Source organism: Aspergillus fischeri, genomic scaffold, assembly GCF_000149645.3.
Source record: "Aspergillus fischeri NRRL 181 1099437636265 genomic scaffold, whole genome shotgun sequence".
Lineage (NCBI taxonomy): Eukaryota > Fungi > Ascomycota > Eurotiomycetes > Eurotiales > Aspergillaceae > Aspergillus > Aspergillus fischeri.
The window spans coordinates 791,789-804,709 of NW_001509761.1; the positions used below are offsets into that span (position 1 = coordinate 791,789).

The window sequence follows — 12,921 nt, forward strand, 5'->3', positions numbered from 1 at the left end:
CTTAGGATTTTGGGGATCTGTCGCAGTGAAGCCGACCGCGGTGTTGGAGCTTCTGCGATGGTCACAACCAGGTCGGGCGGTCAGCCATTTTCGGTTAGGCGCCACCCGCCTTCCATCATAGTACAATCTACATAGCATCAGAGGTGTGAGGCCTTCGTCAGTTGATTTTACTAATATTGAAGCAATTAGGACACGGTCACTTGCTATTAGACGTATCTATTGTCGTGGGTTATACTTTAATCGACAAAAAGAGTTCGATTGGACCGAGTGGGGTGTCACTTGATTTTGGAAAACTAGCCACCTACGGAGTAGTATATATTGAGCGTACAGTTTACCCGGCATATTTTCATCTTTCCAGAATCTCTCTCGCCTCGTTTATAAAGTAGTCAAGTTCTTAGAGACATAAGAAACAATGGATCTTAAGGAACAAGATCATATCGATCCCCGCAACTTTCGGGTTACGATGAACAGATAGCCATCCTTCAATGCGAAACTCATAAAGAGCAGAAGGGACTGGAGTAAGTATTAAAAGAAAATGTCCATAAGTAGGTATGAAAATACAGACAACACAATTGCAAACAGGCTAAGCATTTCCCGACTCAAACCCTGAATAACCACCTAAACTCCGAACCTATTTCCCCCCTCAAAGCATGTACGTGTCATCAGTACGAAGATGGAACCCAAAGCACAAAGAACTCCGAAACGCATGGGTCTATCTGATCGACAAGACTGGAACAACAAGCATGGTATATATTCGAGAAGCTCATTCGGGAGCTGCATTGTATTTTTCTGTGGCCGAGCGAAACAACTCTTGCTGTTGTCGCAACAGTTCCTCCTCGGTCAGGCCGCTTTGTTCCATCTTGCTTTGCTTCTTCTCTCGCGACTTTTCATTCGTTAGCGAAAGCTGCCTTTCCGAGCGAGTATTGCAGGATACAAACCTTCAGTTGCTCCTTATGTTCCTCTGCGACGGCAAGGACTTCGGGAATATAGTCACCGAATCCAAGATCACGCAGAGCCCGCTCCACATGTTCACAAGCGATTGTTTTCTTTGCTTCCTTCTCGCTAATATCGTTGGCCTCAGAGGAGATCAAAGTAATAAATTCGACGCAGCATTCCATGAGCAAATCTCGAGCATCCTTGGAGAATGTTTGACCGGAGGATGGTGGCAGGATCTCTGTAATGATCTTTTGGACCGTCGCTGCGGGGAACAAAGTAAGTTATATGTAGCAAGTACGGGGTGCAAGAGTATTAAAGGCCATGAGGTGGTAATCGCTCAAAATGCGACAGAGGTATATACTTAACGCTGGTTTCGGTCACATACCTTTGGGAAGCGATAGGTCGTCATTCGCTGCATGAGTTGGAGTGTCAGCCGGGCTGCCAAGAAATGGGTGGAAAAAGGTACATACAGCTGAACTCTCTATCAGACATTGTAAATGAGCAATAAATGGTCTCAGACGAAAGCGAAGGTCATATGTTGCAAAGTTTCGCGAACTTCGAAGGTTATCTTGTGATAGCAAGGCCGCGTGGGGCAAATGGTTCTTAGGCTTGATAAATAGTCGATGAAATCCCACTACGCGTGGAGATACTCGACACGGGCTAAAGAACAAAGGCAGAAATACACCGCCTTCAACCTTTATCTGCACCCAATTTTTTTTTCCTGCAACCTTTTTCTCTCTCATCACACAACAACAAGCGAGACAAAACGTCTCCGAGTTCTTCAATGAACCGATCTCGAGTGTTACTCTTACTCACCATCGAACCAAGTAGCACTAACTGTCAAAGGTATGTTGGCTACATTATCCAAAATCCTTGCAAGTCTCATGATGAACCTTGTTGTCGCCCCTATCATACCACTCTGTGGTGACGAACACTGTCCAAGCCAAACGGACCAACTGATATCTCTTCTTTTCACTATTGCATTCAAAGTCTAAAGACTTCGTGACGTTTGCTAACAGCTTGAAGTATATTTAGGCTGTAGCTGGTTGACTCATTGGAAGTTGAACTGTGGTTCCATTCGCCAAAATTCTTCGTTCAGATGTTGGATGTTGATGTGATAAGGGCTGGTCTGAGTGTCTTCGCATGCATGTGCGCTTGTGTAATTTTATAGGTATGGTGCACTTTTCCTTTCTCCTCTCTGTTTCCTCTTCAAATTATATGATGAGTACCCTACATTCCATGCTAAGTATGAAGGTGCTCTGCATCTAATGCTTCTAAAATGTATTGCTTTTCATCTTTCGACTGATTATAATTACAATCTAATGCCGCTTATTTCTATCTGCTCGTTGGTTCCGACATATACTGACGGTCATATGTATAGGCTCGATGGTAGATGAATATTTATGCTTGGAAGTCTTTCAGAGCTTCGTCATTCCATCTATTTAGTCGTTAGTTAGCGTTTAGTATCAATGAACAGATGACTTACGAGAGAAATTTTCCGCTAAGTGAAGCTGGAGCGTCAAGGACCAGCTTAGCCATCACATGGCCGGGTTGCTCGGGCTTGAGTAGCTTTCCATCCTTGTGCGCAGTCGTAAATTTGGAATGCATTTGAGGCTCAAGATTCGTAGCATGGTCTTCTCTCAACTCGCGCTGCATTTCAGTGTCAACCATTCCAGGCCGGATCGAGATGGTGGTAACGTCGGGTTCTTCTTCGCCCAAAGACAAGGCGAGATGATTCATCGCAGCTTTGGTTGCTCCATAAAGAGCCCAGCCTCGATAGGCGGACACCGAAGCTCCAGAGGAGGTGAACATAATCTTTCCCTTGGCCTCGCGAAGTGCCGGTAGACCAGCCTTGATCTATTATAGAAGTCAATTAATTTCTTTTGCATTCGAACACCAGCATCCAGCAACGGTCATGTCTTACAAACGCGACGAAGCTGATAAAATTCACGTCAAATCCGAGCTTCCACTGTTCTGGGTCTGCCTTGTCGATTTTGCCGACTTGTCCGAGGATTCCATGGTTGAGGACCAATCCATCTAGACGGCCAAAGGACTTGATAGCCAGGTCGACTGCCTTCTGGCCGAGAGAGAAATCCGCCAGATCGCCGTTGAGCACCTCGACCTGCTTGTTGTACTGTTCCTTGAGCTTCTGGAGAGGTTCGACGCTGCGAGCAATCACGATGACATTGTGCGATTGTGGTGCGGTAAGAAGGTACTTTGAAATGGCGAGTCCGATGCCTGAGAGAGTTGTGGAATGCGAGTCAGTATGGTGTGTTTGAGGGGATGCTTGAAGGAAGTACCTCTCGAGGCACCGGTGACAATGATGGTTTTGCCCGGCATTTTTGTCTCCAAGTCTATGGACGAAAGAGAGCAACGGATAAGAGCGAGATTAGAGATGTAGTCTAGAAGTCCAGAGGAATTCAAGTTGGACTTTCTGTTAGTCTCAAAGATGAATGCGCAGGGCCAATCGTGTTGTTGGGATTAATGAAGGGAAAATGCTGCCAGCAGCAGTGATGTAATTTCTGCAGTGAGGGGAGCGCGGGGTTGTCGGCGAAGATACCGCAGATTAACAATGCCATCGATACATCTCTATATGAATAGATTCTCGCAATTGCCCGAATAGAACCTTTCCGTTTACAGGTGCCATGTGTTCTTAGGCGAAAATTTACAGTATAAAGCCTACTCTCGTTCTTTGTTGGTGAATTGCATGCCTGAAGCCATCTTTATTTACCGCGGACTCGGAGGACCGCGATTCATATGTTCAGAGTGACAAAAACGGCTGAAAGCTACACCGTTGATTCTCGACTTCACGGCCTGAATAGGGAGGTATGGAATTCTAAATTTTCTTTCCCATAAGCACGGGTCAATTGCCCAACATTATTCAAAGGCTGTGATTCCACATATCAGCTCCTGTCGTAGTTCTACAGAGGCTATAGACAGCCGCATAGCGGCGTAATTGACCTGGACAATCACTAAACTCCGGAACGGCAATATGTCCACTGTGATTCTTGGAGGAGGCATCATCGGATCTTCAATTGCCTACTACCTATCTGAAAATGGATCGTCCGACGAGATCCATATTGTTGAGGCATCGTCTCAGTTGTTCAGTGCTGCATCGGGATATGCTGCAGGTTTCCTAGCCAAGGACTGGTTTACGCCAGCTCTTGCATCCCTGGGAGAACTCTCATTCAATATGCATCAGTCGCTGGCGGCTAAGCATGGAGGGGCACAGAAATGGGGATACATGAAAGGCACAGCACTGAGCCTGGACTTTTCCAAGAAGAATAACAAAAGAGGCGCTTCTGGAGACGACTGGCTGAGTGCAGGAACAAGTCGAGCAGAAGCAGCTGCCAGCTCCAGCAGTCCTATTCATGTGGAGGTACCCGCCTGGTTGACGAAGCAGAAGAAAGGGGTCCTTGAGAAGATTAGCGATGATGACACTGTTGCCCAAGTGTTAGTAATGATTATTGCGAACTCTGCCGCATGGCGAACTGACGGCATTTAGAGACCCATTGAGATTGGCAAGATTTCTTTTGGAGAGTTCTTTGTCCCGCGGTGTCGAGCTGCACAACCCAGCTAAGGCCACATCCGTCATTACAGATCAAGTCAGTGGAGTTATCACCGGGGTCAAAATCATCAATCTGGATACTCAGACTGAGTGCACACTTCCATGCGCAAATATTATCATCTGTGCTGGACCCTGGACGCCGCAAGTCTATCATGAACTGTTCCCTTTATCTCGTCTTCCAATCCCAATCACCCCTTTGGCTGGATATTCGCTTGTCGTTCGTTCTCCTAGACACACACTCCAAGACGAGAGGGTAACATACGCCAGCCGCAGTCATGCCGTGTTTACGGCACACCCTGATTCATGCGGCTTCTGTCCCGAGATTTTCTCTCGTCAAGGCGGAGAGATCTACATAGCCGGTCTGAATGACATGCATATACCTCTTCCAGCTCAGGCGGAGGACTCGTGCAAATTAATGGATCAGAATGAGATGGAACGATTGAAAAAGGCAGCGGTTCATCTTATGGGAGCACTAGCCGAAAGCAATGTGGAATCAACAGACGGCATTGCCAACAAAAATGACTTGGAAGTATTGCGTGAAGGCCTATGCTTCCGACCTGTCTCCGCGCATGGAGTTCCCTTCGTCACTCGAGTTGACGATCATTTGCTAGGTGGGCTCAAAACTGGCTCTAGAAACAGATGTGAGAATGGTAGAACAAGGGGAGGAGTCTTTGTTGCGTCAGGTCATGGTCCTTGGGGAATCTCATTGTCATTGGGAACCGGGAAAGTGATTGCGCAAATGGTGGAGGGAGTTGAGCCTGATGTAGATGTGAGTGGGCTTGCAATAGTGTGAGTGAGCTCAGAATAGAACACAAGAATAAGACCTGACTTGGGATTTTAAATGTATGTATAGTGAAATGTCTGCCTTACTGCATAGAACAAATTGCCCACAGTCCGTCCCGATGATCGAATGCAATGTGGTGATGACAGGCAGAGGGTGATTATGTGATACAAATGCATTAATTACTAATTATGCGCACGGAACATTTTTGTTCCAGCTGTTGATAGCCTGAGGCCAGAAACTTCCAACAAGAGTTAGTCAGCATCTCCGCCACGCGATCGAGCTCTCCAGAATCTTCAAGCTATGGGAAGGGACATATAGGCCTCACCTCCTGCGCTAGCACTATCTTACCACCTCTTTCCCTCTCTTTACCTTCTGTCACTCTTCTTCGTCGCGTCCTTTGACAGTCATCTTTTCGCCTCCCGATCGTTCCTCCCAATTCAAGTGACCCGGGCCCTTTCTACTGTCGACTGATCACCATGGCCAACTATCTCGCCTCCATTTTCGGTACAGAACAGGACAAGGTCAATTGTTCCTTTTACTACAAGATTGGCGCCTGCAGACACGGCGACAGATGCTCCCGCAAGCATGTCAAGCCATCATACTCCCAGACGATCCTGATGCCCAACATGTATCAGAACCCAGCCTACGACCCCAAGAACAAGATGAACCCCAGCCAGCTGCAAAACCACTTCGATGCGTTCTATGAGGATGTGTGGTGCGAGATGTGCAAGTACGGCGAGTTGGAGGAATTGGTTGTCTGCGACAACAACAATGACCGTAAGTGCTATGTTGCAAATCAAGATCTCAAGAGAACTATCGCTAACTGAATCTATCATGCAGATCTCATCGGCAACGTCTACGCGCGATTCAAATACGAAGAAGACGCACAGGCTGCGTGCGATGCGCTCAATTCGCGCTGGTACGCAGCGCGGCCGATATATTGCGAGCTATCACCCGTCACAGATTTCCGAGAAGCGTGCTGCCGGTTAAATAGTGGCGAAGGATGCGTACGAGGCGGATTCTGCAATTTCATTCACCGGAAAGATCCCAGCCCTGAGCTCGACCGTGAGCTCCGCTTGAGCACCAAGAAGTGGCTCAAAGAACGAGGCCGGGACCCGAGAAGTGCTAGCCGGAGTCCTAGTCCAGAGCCTACCAGGCGGAGATTTTAGGGGGATTTCTTCCATGATTTCGTTTCCATATTCGGCGTTGGGGAGATTGTGACATCTGTCATCTGTACCTTCTTGTTCGCTTAGCATGATATCAAAGCTGGCTCATTCTAATCAGTAGCTACCATGATTATATTCATACTTTCTTTAAGGTAGCGTTAGTGACCTTCAAGTATTGATAGTCAGATGTCCGTGTGGCGCAAGTAAAAAGGCCCGTCGATGCGAAGCTTGATGCGATCTCTTAAAATTGCCCGTCTCGGTCTTGGCATCCGATAACGCGGGTCGCGTTGGATCGCGTCGCCGATGACTTTCCCCGCAAAAGGAAACCAAGCTCTAAGCTTTGTCCTTAAAAATTAACGGCAGATTGGCCTCTTGACTTAGCGGAGGGCAACTGTCGCAAACAGCATAATGGCAAATAATTCTGGGGCGAATGGCTACAACGATAGTAACCGCGCCTTTCTCCAAGCGTTCATGGCCCGGTCGACCATGACGTTTGAAGAAGCCAGACCAGTTCTGGCAGCGATCTTTTCGGCGCACGGTACGTAGTCATATAGGAAAGACACGAGGGACTTGCTAATCTGTGCATGATGATAGAGGGCCAACCTGTCTCCCCTGATGATGTATCGCAAGAAGATCTCGACTCCTATATCAATGCTGCCAACGCCGCAATTTCTCCGTTCGACCTGGAAATCAGGAGCACGCTACGTCAGTTGCAGATCGATCAACACGTAAACGGAACCACGCAAGCTGAACGAGTATATGCTCTTGTGAATACCACCAGTGATGCTCTCATGCAATTAGCCACCACCTACTCGGCAGACGAGATTGCCTTCATCAAGCGTGTTCTTGACGCGATCTTCGATACTTACAATACCCGACGATGTGAGGCCATGGTAGTCAGTGGTATACAGGCCATGCAGCTTGCTAAGGCTTCATCGGATTCAAGCCGACAGGAGACCCAGGCCGCCACACAGCAAATTCAGGGAGGAGCAGCGCAGTCTTTGACCATGTCGCAGGCGGAGACGGTCTTGAAGCAGCTGGTGGAGGAAGGCTGGCTTGAGAAGAGCCGGAAGGGATACTACAGTTTGAGTCCGCGGGGCCTGATGGAGCTGCGTGGCTGGCTTATTGCTACGTACAATGAGAACGACGAAGGGCGGAGAGTGGATAAGATCAAGTTCTGCGCAGCATGCAAGGATATTATCACGGTGGTGAGTCTGCAGTCTACACTCCTTCTGATTAGTATGGAAACTGACGTTTCGAAAGGGTCAACGTTGCGCCAACCGTGACTGCTCGGGCCGGCTTCACGATATATGCACTCGCAATTTCTTCCGTATGCGTCAGGCTGAACAGTGTCCTGTGTGCAAGGCTCCTTGGCCCGGTGACAAATTCGTTGGCGAAAGAGCCATTACTACTACGGAAGCATACATGCAAGGCCGAAGAAGGAGTACTAACACCCGGCGCGAAAGTGGTATCGGCACTAGCACACAAGTCGCAAGCCAGGTTACTAATCAAGACAATGAGAGTGACTGAGAATGGCATACGCTGAGAAAGATTAAGTTCGTTCGAGAATCCAAATCACCGCTGTGCAAATTTCGATATCCGAACTGAACAAGCACAGCATACGGCACGCCAAGGGCTTACATGGCTAGCGTCCATGAACTGCTGTAGACCTTGTCTAGCTTAACGACATCGGTGCCTCGACGTAGTACAGGGAGAAAAACATTGACCCGCTGATAATCTTTCGAGATTTAAGCGAGCCTTGACTACTCTCGGCCGGAGAAGACCCTCTTCCTCGAAGCGAGTTACAATGAGCATTGAGCAGCTAGAGGGGACATCCATTTCCGCGGGACTATACGGGCTCGTCAGTTGCGAGTAACAAGGTTGTGTTGCCGGACCATTGCTTAACCGAAGAGTGACTAAAGCTCACCTTCACGGGGCTAAGTTACTTGATTGAGCTCGCTTCAAGGGAGCAATATGCGGACGATCAGGCGGAAACTCCGCTAGGATACCGACTATCATCCTCAATAAGAATGCCTTTGGCAAGCGGCTTATGCAACCAGATGAATCTTTATCCAATTATCCTATTTAAGGCCCGCCAATGAGAGTTGAGAACAATGAGAGATGAATTTCTTCTGCCTGACTCGGCATTTCATCTCACTCTAGGTGAATACAAGATGAGTATCATTGCCAGACGTAGTTTGATCTCAATCATGTTTCCTAGAAAATATGAAAGAAACAATGCCCGATGTTATTCACAATGCTGGCTTGACGGCGTATATCTGGAAGGAGCCTAGAGACTGGGTTAGCCACGGCCCACGACGGGAGGCCTCATCGAGTACAAGCTCACCAGCCCATTCATTACAGTCATAGTCCCGAATTTTGTCATTAATTTGAAGGTTGGAGCAGGACATGCCACAACAGGCAGACTTCTCTTGCGGCATTTCTTTGTAGACGTTGAGGTCTGCTTTAGTGTCCACAATCATTATGTCTGCGCATAGAATCAGCATCTTCCGGTCAGTCGCAAATGGATTGGTCGAGGTACCGTCAAACCCGGCGTCCTTCAGATACGCATGGTACTGTTGGGCCTGACTTGCACCAGCGATGCAGCCAACATACAGCGCCAAATCGTTCGCGATTTCGGGCGGCAGCTCCCGCCGAGCAAGGATGTCACTGATCGCAACTCGACCTCCAGGTTTCAAAAGCCGGAACATCTCATGAAAGACAAGGCTCTTTTGCTCTTTTGGCACGAGATTGACGACACAGTTGCTGATGATGCAGTCAGCGGTCGAATCCTCAAGTGGGATAGCAGTGATGAATCCCTCGACAAAGGAAGCGTTGGTGATGCCTGCTTTTTCGACGTTTTCGTGGGCGAGAGCCAGCATTTTCTGGTTGATTGGAAGTAAGTCTCTCGCCGGAAGCGTATAATCCGCTCTGTAGAAGTAAATACTCACTTTGGTCATGTCGACTCCGATAGCCTTTCCCTTCGGACCGACTTTGCGCGCAGCGAGAATGACATCGATGCCGCCGCCACTTCCTAGATCGATCACTGTCTCACCCTATTTTCTGGCAGTCAGCCGTGCGCAAGCGACGGTCCAGCCACACATACTTCTCTTAGGCTTGCCAACGCCAAAGGATTACCACAGCTGACTCCAAGATTCGCATTCTCGGGAAGGGATTTCAGATCCTCTGGGTCATAACCAAACGCCTTCGCAACGCTGGTCTGATAGCCCTCAGACCTGTCCGTGGAGCCGCGCTCAGCTAATCCTCCATAATAGTCTTGCACCGCTTGAATGGTTTCTGTAGACTGCATGATGCTTTTTTGGTGACGGAGACAATTCCTTCGGTTGTAATGTGGTCAACCTTGACAGATTTGGAGCTCGTTGGCAATTTGTATCTGCTGAGCAACCCCGCATCTTGAAGTCCTACCCTCGCGAAGTGGCAATCAGCCTTGCTACATCATACGGTCAACGCTCGCCCTTCGGCTTTCGGTCGATCTTGCACAGCCTTTATACGACGGAAATATGTTGCAGCTGCCTGTGCGAAATTCATTGGTTGGTCATCTTCGACGTGCATGGGTTGTGCGATTACTGTCGAATGAGATCCAGCCTGTGACATCTTCCTGCATGCCAGAGAGGCGAGACGATATTAGCTGATATTGAAAGGATCATTGAATCAAACTTTGAAATGTTCGATGATGCACGCTATGCTCGACCGCGGAGCATTCATTGGTTTATCCTGCAGTCGTGGCGCGGGTAAAAACCAACGAAGAGGGGCAAAGTTCGAAGCTCAAGTCGACGAAGGACACCTGTTTTGATCGTGGAGCTGCCGGTGATCTCAGCTTTCGGTTCCTTGGGAGATTTGGAGACGATCGTCTTTAATATGGGAAGATCGAAATAAGACCCAGGCTGTCAGCCTGGTGAACCCTCTTTCGGATTTGAGAGCTATGCCGGGCTGGCACGTTTTATCTTGCGTTGAGAAGCCCTTCGGGGGACCAGCAGACAAGACAGCGCCTTTGCCCATCGACTGCTTGACCGCTACCACTCTATTTGTACATCGCACTCCTGATCCGACATTATTGCAGAGTTCAGTAGCGTCTCTGCCACGTGTTCCTCATCGAGCCGTGTAAAGCGACGTTCAAGAACAGTCATTGGATAGCAGGTGCCACGTTCTACAAAAGGATTCATTGGATCAAAGGAGCGTAGTGGAGGTCGAAGCCGCAATTGGCCAGTTCTGAGTCCTAAGCGGTACCGTCGACGCCTGCGGATTGCGAGCAGTCGGCCATCATGGCCAACAAGATCGGTTCCTGCTGCTTGCACCAGATGTAGCATTGCTTCCGTATGCGACATTTCATAGTCGTCGAGCTTCCATCTCAATTCTACTGCCAGTTGGAGTTGGGATTTGTACTGTCCTGGTGAGCTCGAAACAACAACTGGAGCAAGATCTAAGAATGCCATACCCCGGTGACCGCTTCATACTCATCGAGACGGCGCCGCTCGTCAAGCAGAGTGGAGAGATAAGTTCGCCAGTCAAAGGTAAAATAACTATTTGTGATGGTATTCCCAAAACGAAGGTCGATGGGAAGTAAATCGGTCACTCCTTTTTCAATCTTAAAGGTGATGTAAGGATGGTATCCTGGCTCGTCGAATTGTTCCAACATTCTCTCAATTTGAATTAAATGCTCACGTTCCCGTGGATCCGTCCACTTCAATCTTTGACCCTCGAAAACAGCGATGCGCTGTTCAGAATCACGAAAGCCAGAGAAAATATAACACTCACGCAGATACAGACTATATAAGTCATAGGGATCCGGCGGGAACGGTTCCTCGCGTTTTACCCTGATTTCAGAACCATTGATCCAGTGCTTGAAGTAGTAATCTTCAATCTCTTTCTTGAACGCCCTGTTCAGCGCGCGATACTTGACCCACGGCTGCCATCTGGGCTGATCGGGCATCCGAGGTAGAAAATATGCGACTCTCATCCAAAGCTCAGGTGGGAGCCAGAAAGCATATGTCGATCTGGATTGTTTGTCTTCACTCATTGCAGGGATGAAGGTACAAAGATCAGAGGGAGCTTGGTCAAACACGAAGAGAGATGGACTGACGCACGAGTTGACACTTGACAGTGCAGCACTGCAGACAAACAACAGTGTTGGTGGGCCATATCACGTGATTCCCGCCTAGCTACCATAATGATATACAAACAACGCATTATGCATATAACTATCAAAAAGTGAGCATTACTAAGGTAGTTTGCTAGGTATAATTGCTTAACACGCATGTGGAGTTGATGGATTAAAGCACAATATTTCTTCCTAAAGATATAATCCTAGACTCAGTCCCAGCAACGCAACTGCAAAAGCAAATACAGAGCAACAGACTGCCAGCCCCTAAGCAAGAACAGTAATACTAAACCTCCTAAATTCTCCATAAAGGTTAATGCTATGAATGCCCCCCAACACATCTGGCATGAACAGAATGAGATGACTCTTTAAGAAAGCTAGCAGGGATAATCCAGATCAACAGACTAACTTATAAATATATCTTGATGAGTTGCTCCAGCAGCCTAAGGATCATAATGGCTACTATGTAGGCAGTTATGCTGGTGATAGTAACCACAGCTGCATATTGACTTTGTTCACCATCTATACAGGTGGTCGCGTCCTCACAAAGGAGCTCAGCATAGGCATAAATAGTAGCGGCAGTGGTGGCTGCCATGCCAAGAGAGGTGAGTAACGTAAGAGGAAGTGTTCGATAAGTGGCATTCCGAGGGTCATAAATAGTATTATGAATTGCTTCGCTGCGTGAAAGTAGTGGCTCTGTCTCACGTTACTCATATTGAATTATGCTGCTATCAAAATTGCAAATTAGTTAGGAGTTGGGGGTTATCACTAATGAAACAGCTTTGGTGGCCGAAATTGTCAGCACGGAAGCCGGCCTTAAAAGAGCCCACCTTAAGATGAGATCAACGCCAATGTCACCAAAACTAAAGCAGCAGATTGTCTTCTGTATCGTTGCAACAGAGCCCTTTAGCCATTTTCAAACTACAAATGTTCTCCGTAGGACTGGAAGTGTCCCAACAGTATGACATAGGAGGAACGCTTGCATCGCTTTGCCGAGCAGAGCCATCATGCAATCCAGGTCTCGCTCCGACCGCAAGTTGATTCTTTGAACTGAGGATATAGTCACGCAAAAGCCCCCATCCTATTATCCTGTCTCATCTCCTTTGCATGCCTACAATTGGACCTCCGTCAGCCACAAACTCTTGAGGGTTGCGACAAGATATGTAGAACCGAGGTAGAGAATGCTTCCAGACAGCACAGACCGAGCCCATATGTGACAAAAAGTATAGGAGGATCCGAAGACTAAAAGCACTCAGGGTGTAAAACAGAAGCACTCGGTTGAGGCAGGTTACCATTGCTGTGCTTTTGATTTCTGCCTAAGGCTTCCAGACTTCCATTTCCGCAACAT

General features: G+C 48.0%; 7 protein-coding genes across 7 annotated transcripts; 3 read left to right on the forward strand and 4 right to left on the reverse strand.

Moving 5' to 3' along the window:
- Positions 1–763: 763 nt before the first annotated feature.
- nctB (negative cofactor 2 transcription regulator complex subunit NCB2) lies at positions 764–1,428 on the reverse strand (the record flags this gene model as incomplete). Its single annotated transcript, XM_001258891.1, has 4 exons — positions 764–883; positions 939–1,198; positions 1,322–1,348; positions 1,407–1,428. 4 exons carry the CDS (start codon positions 1,426–1,428, stop codon positions 764–766), a joined length of 429 nt encoding a protein of 142 aa, XP_001258892.1.
- A 909-nt stretch (positions 1,429–2,337) lies between these two features.
- On the reverse strand, positions 2,338–3,276 carry NFIA_003520 (SDR family oxidoreductase; the record flags this gene model as incomplete). Its single annotated transcript, XM_001258892.1, has 4 exons — positions 2,338–2,374; positions 2,423–2,793; positions 2,861–3,174; positions 3,237–3,276. 4 exons carry the CDS (start codon positions 3,274–3,276, stop codon positions 2,338–2,340), a joined length of 762 nt encoding a protein of 253 aa, XP_001258893.1.
- A 652-nt stretch (positions 3,277–3,928) lies between these two features.
- NFIA_003530 (NAD(P)/FAD-dependent oxidoreductase) lies at positions 3,929–5,297 on the forward strand (the record flags this gene model as incomplete). Its single annotated transcript, XM_001258893.1, has 2 exons — positions 3,929–4,389; positions 4,442–5,297. 2 exons carry the CDS (start codon positions 3,929–3,931, stop codon positions 5,295–5,297), a joined length of 1,317 nt encoding a protein of 438 aa, XP_001258894.1.
- Positions 5,298–5,764: 467 nt separating this feature from the next.
- Positions 5,765–6,457, forward strand: NFIA_003540 (zinc finger CCCH domain-containing RNA-binding protein; the record flags this gene model as incomplete). Its single annotated transcript, XM_001258894.1, has 2 exons — positions 5,765–6,065; positions 6,129–6,457. 2 exons carry the CDS (start codon positions 5,765–5,767, stop codon positions 6,455–6,457), a joined length of 630 nt encoding a protein of 209 aa, XP_001258895.1.
- Positions 6,458–6,862: 405 nt separating this feature from the next.
- NFIA_003550 (non-structural maintenance of chromosomes element 1 family protein) lies at positions 6,863–7,984 on the forward strand (the record flags this gene model as incomplete). The annotated part of the gene is made up of 3 exons (XM_001258895.1): positions 6,863–6,992; positions 7,049–7,662; positions 7,718–7,984. 3 exons carry the CDS (start codon positions 6,863–6,865, stop codon positions 7,982–7,984), a joined length of 1,011 nt encoding a protein of 336 aa, XP_001258896.1.
- Positions 7,985–8,706: 722 nt separating this feature from the next.
- Positions 8,707–9,764, reverse strand: NFIA_003560 (putative ubiE/COQ5 methyltransferase; the record flags this gene model as incomplete). Its single annotated transcript, XM_001258896.1, has 5 exons — positions 8,707–8,744; positions 8,802–8,942; positions 8,997–9,339; positions 9,406–9,510; positions 9,561–9,764. The coding sequence occupies 5 exons, from the start codon at positions 9,762–9,764 to the stop codon at positions 8,707–8,709; spliced, it is 831 nt and encodes a 276-aa protein (XP_001258897.1).
- A 1,131-nt stretch (positions 9,765–10,895) lies between these two features.
- On the reverse strand, positions 10,896–11,405 carry NFIA_003570 (uncharacterized protein; the record flags this gene model as incomplete). Its single annotated transcript, XM_001258897.1, has 1 exon — positions 10,896–11,405. The coding sequence occupies one exon, from the start codon at positions 11,403–11,405 to the stop codon at positions 10,896–10,898; it is 510 nt and encodes a 169-aa protein (XP_001258898.1).
- Between the last annotated feature and the right edge of the window lie 1,516 nt (positions 11,406–12,921).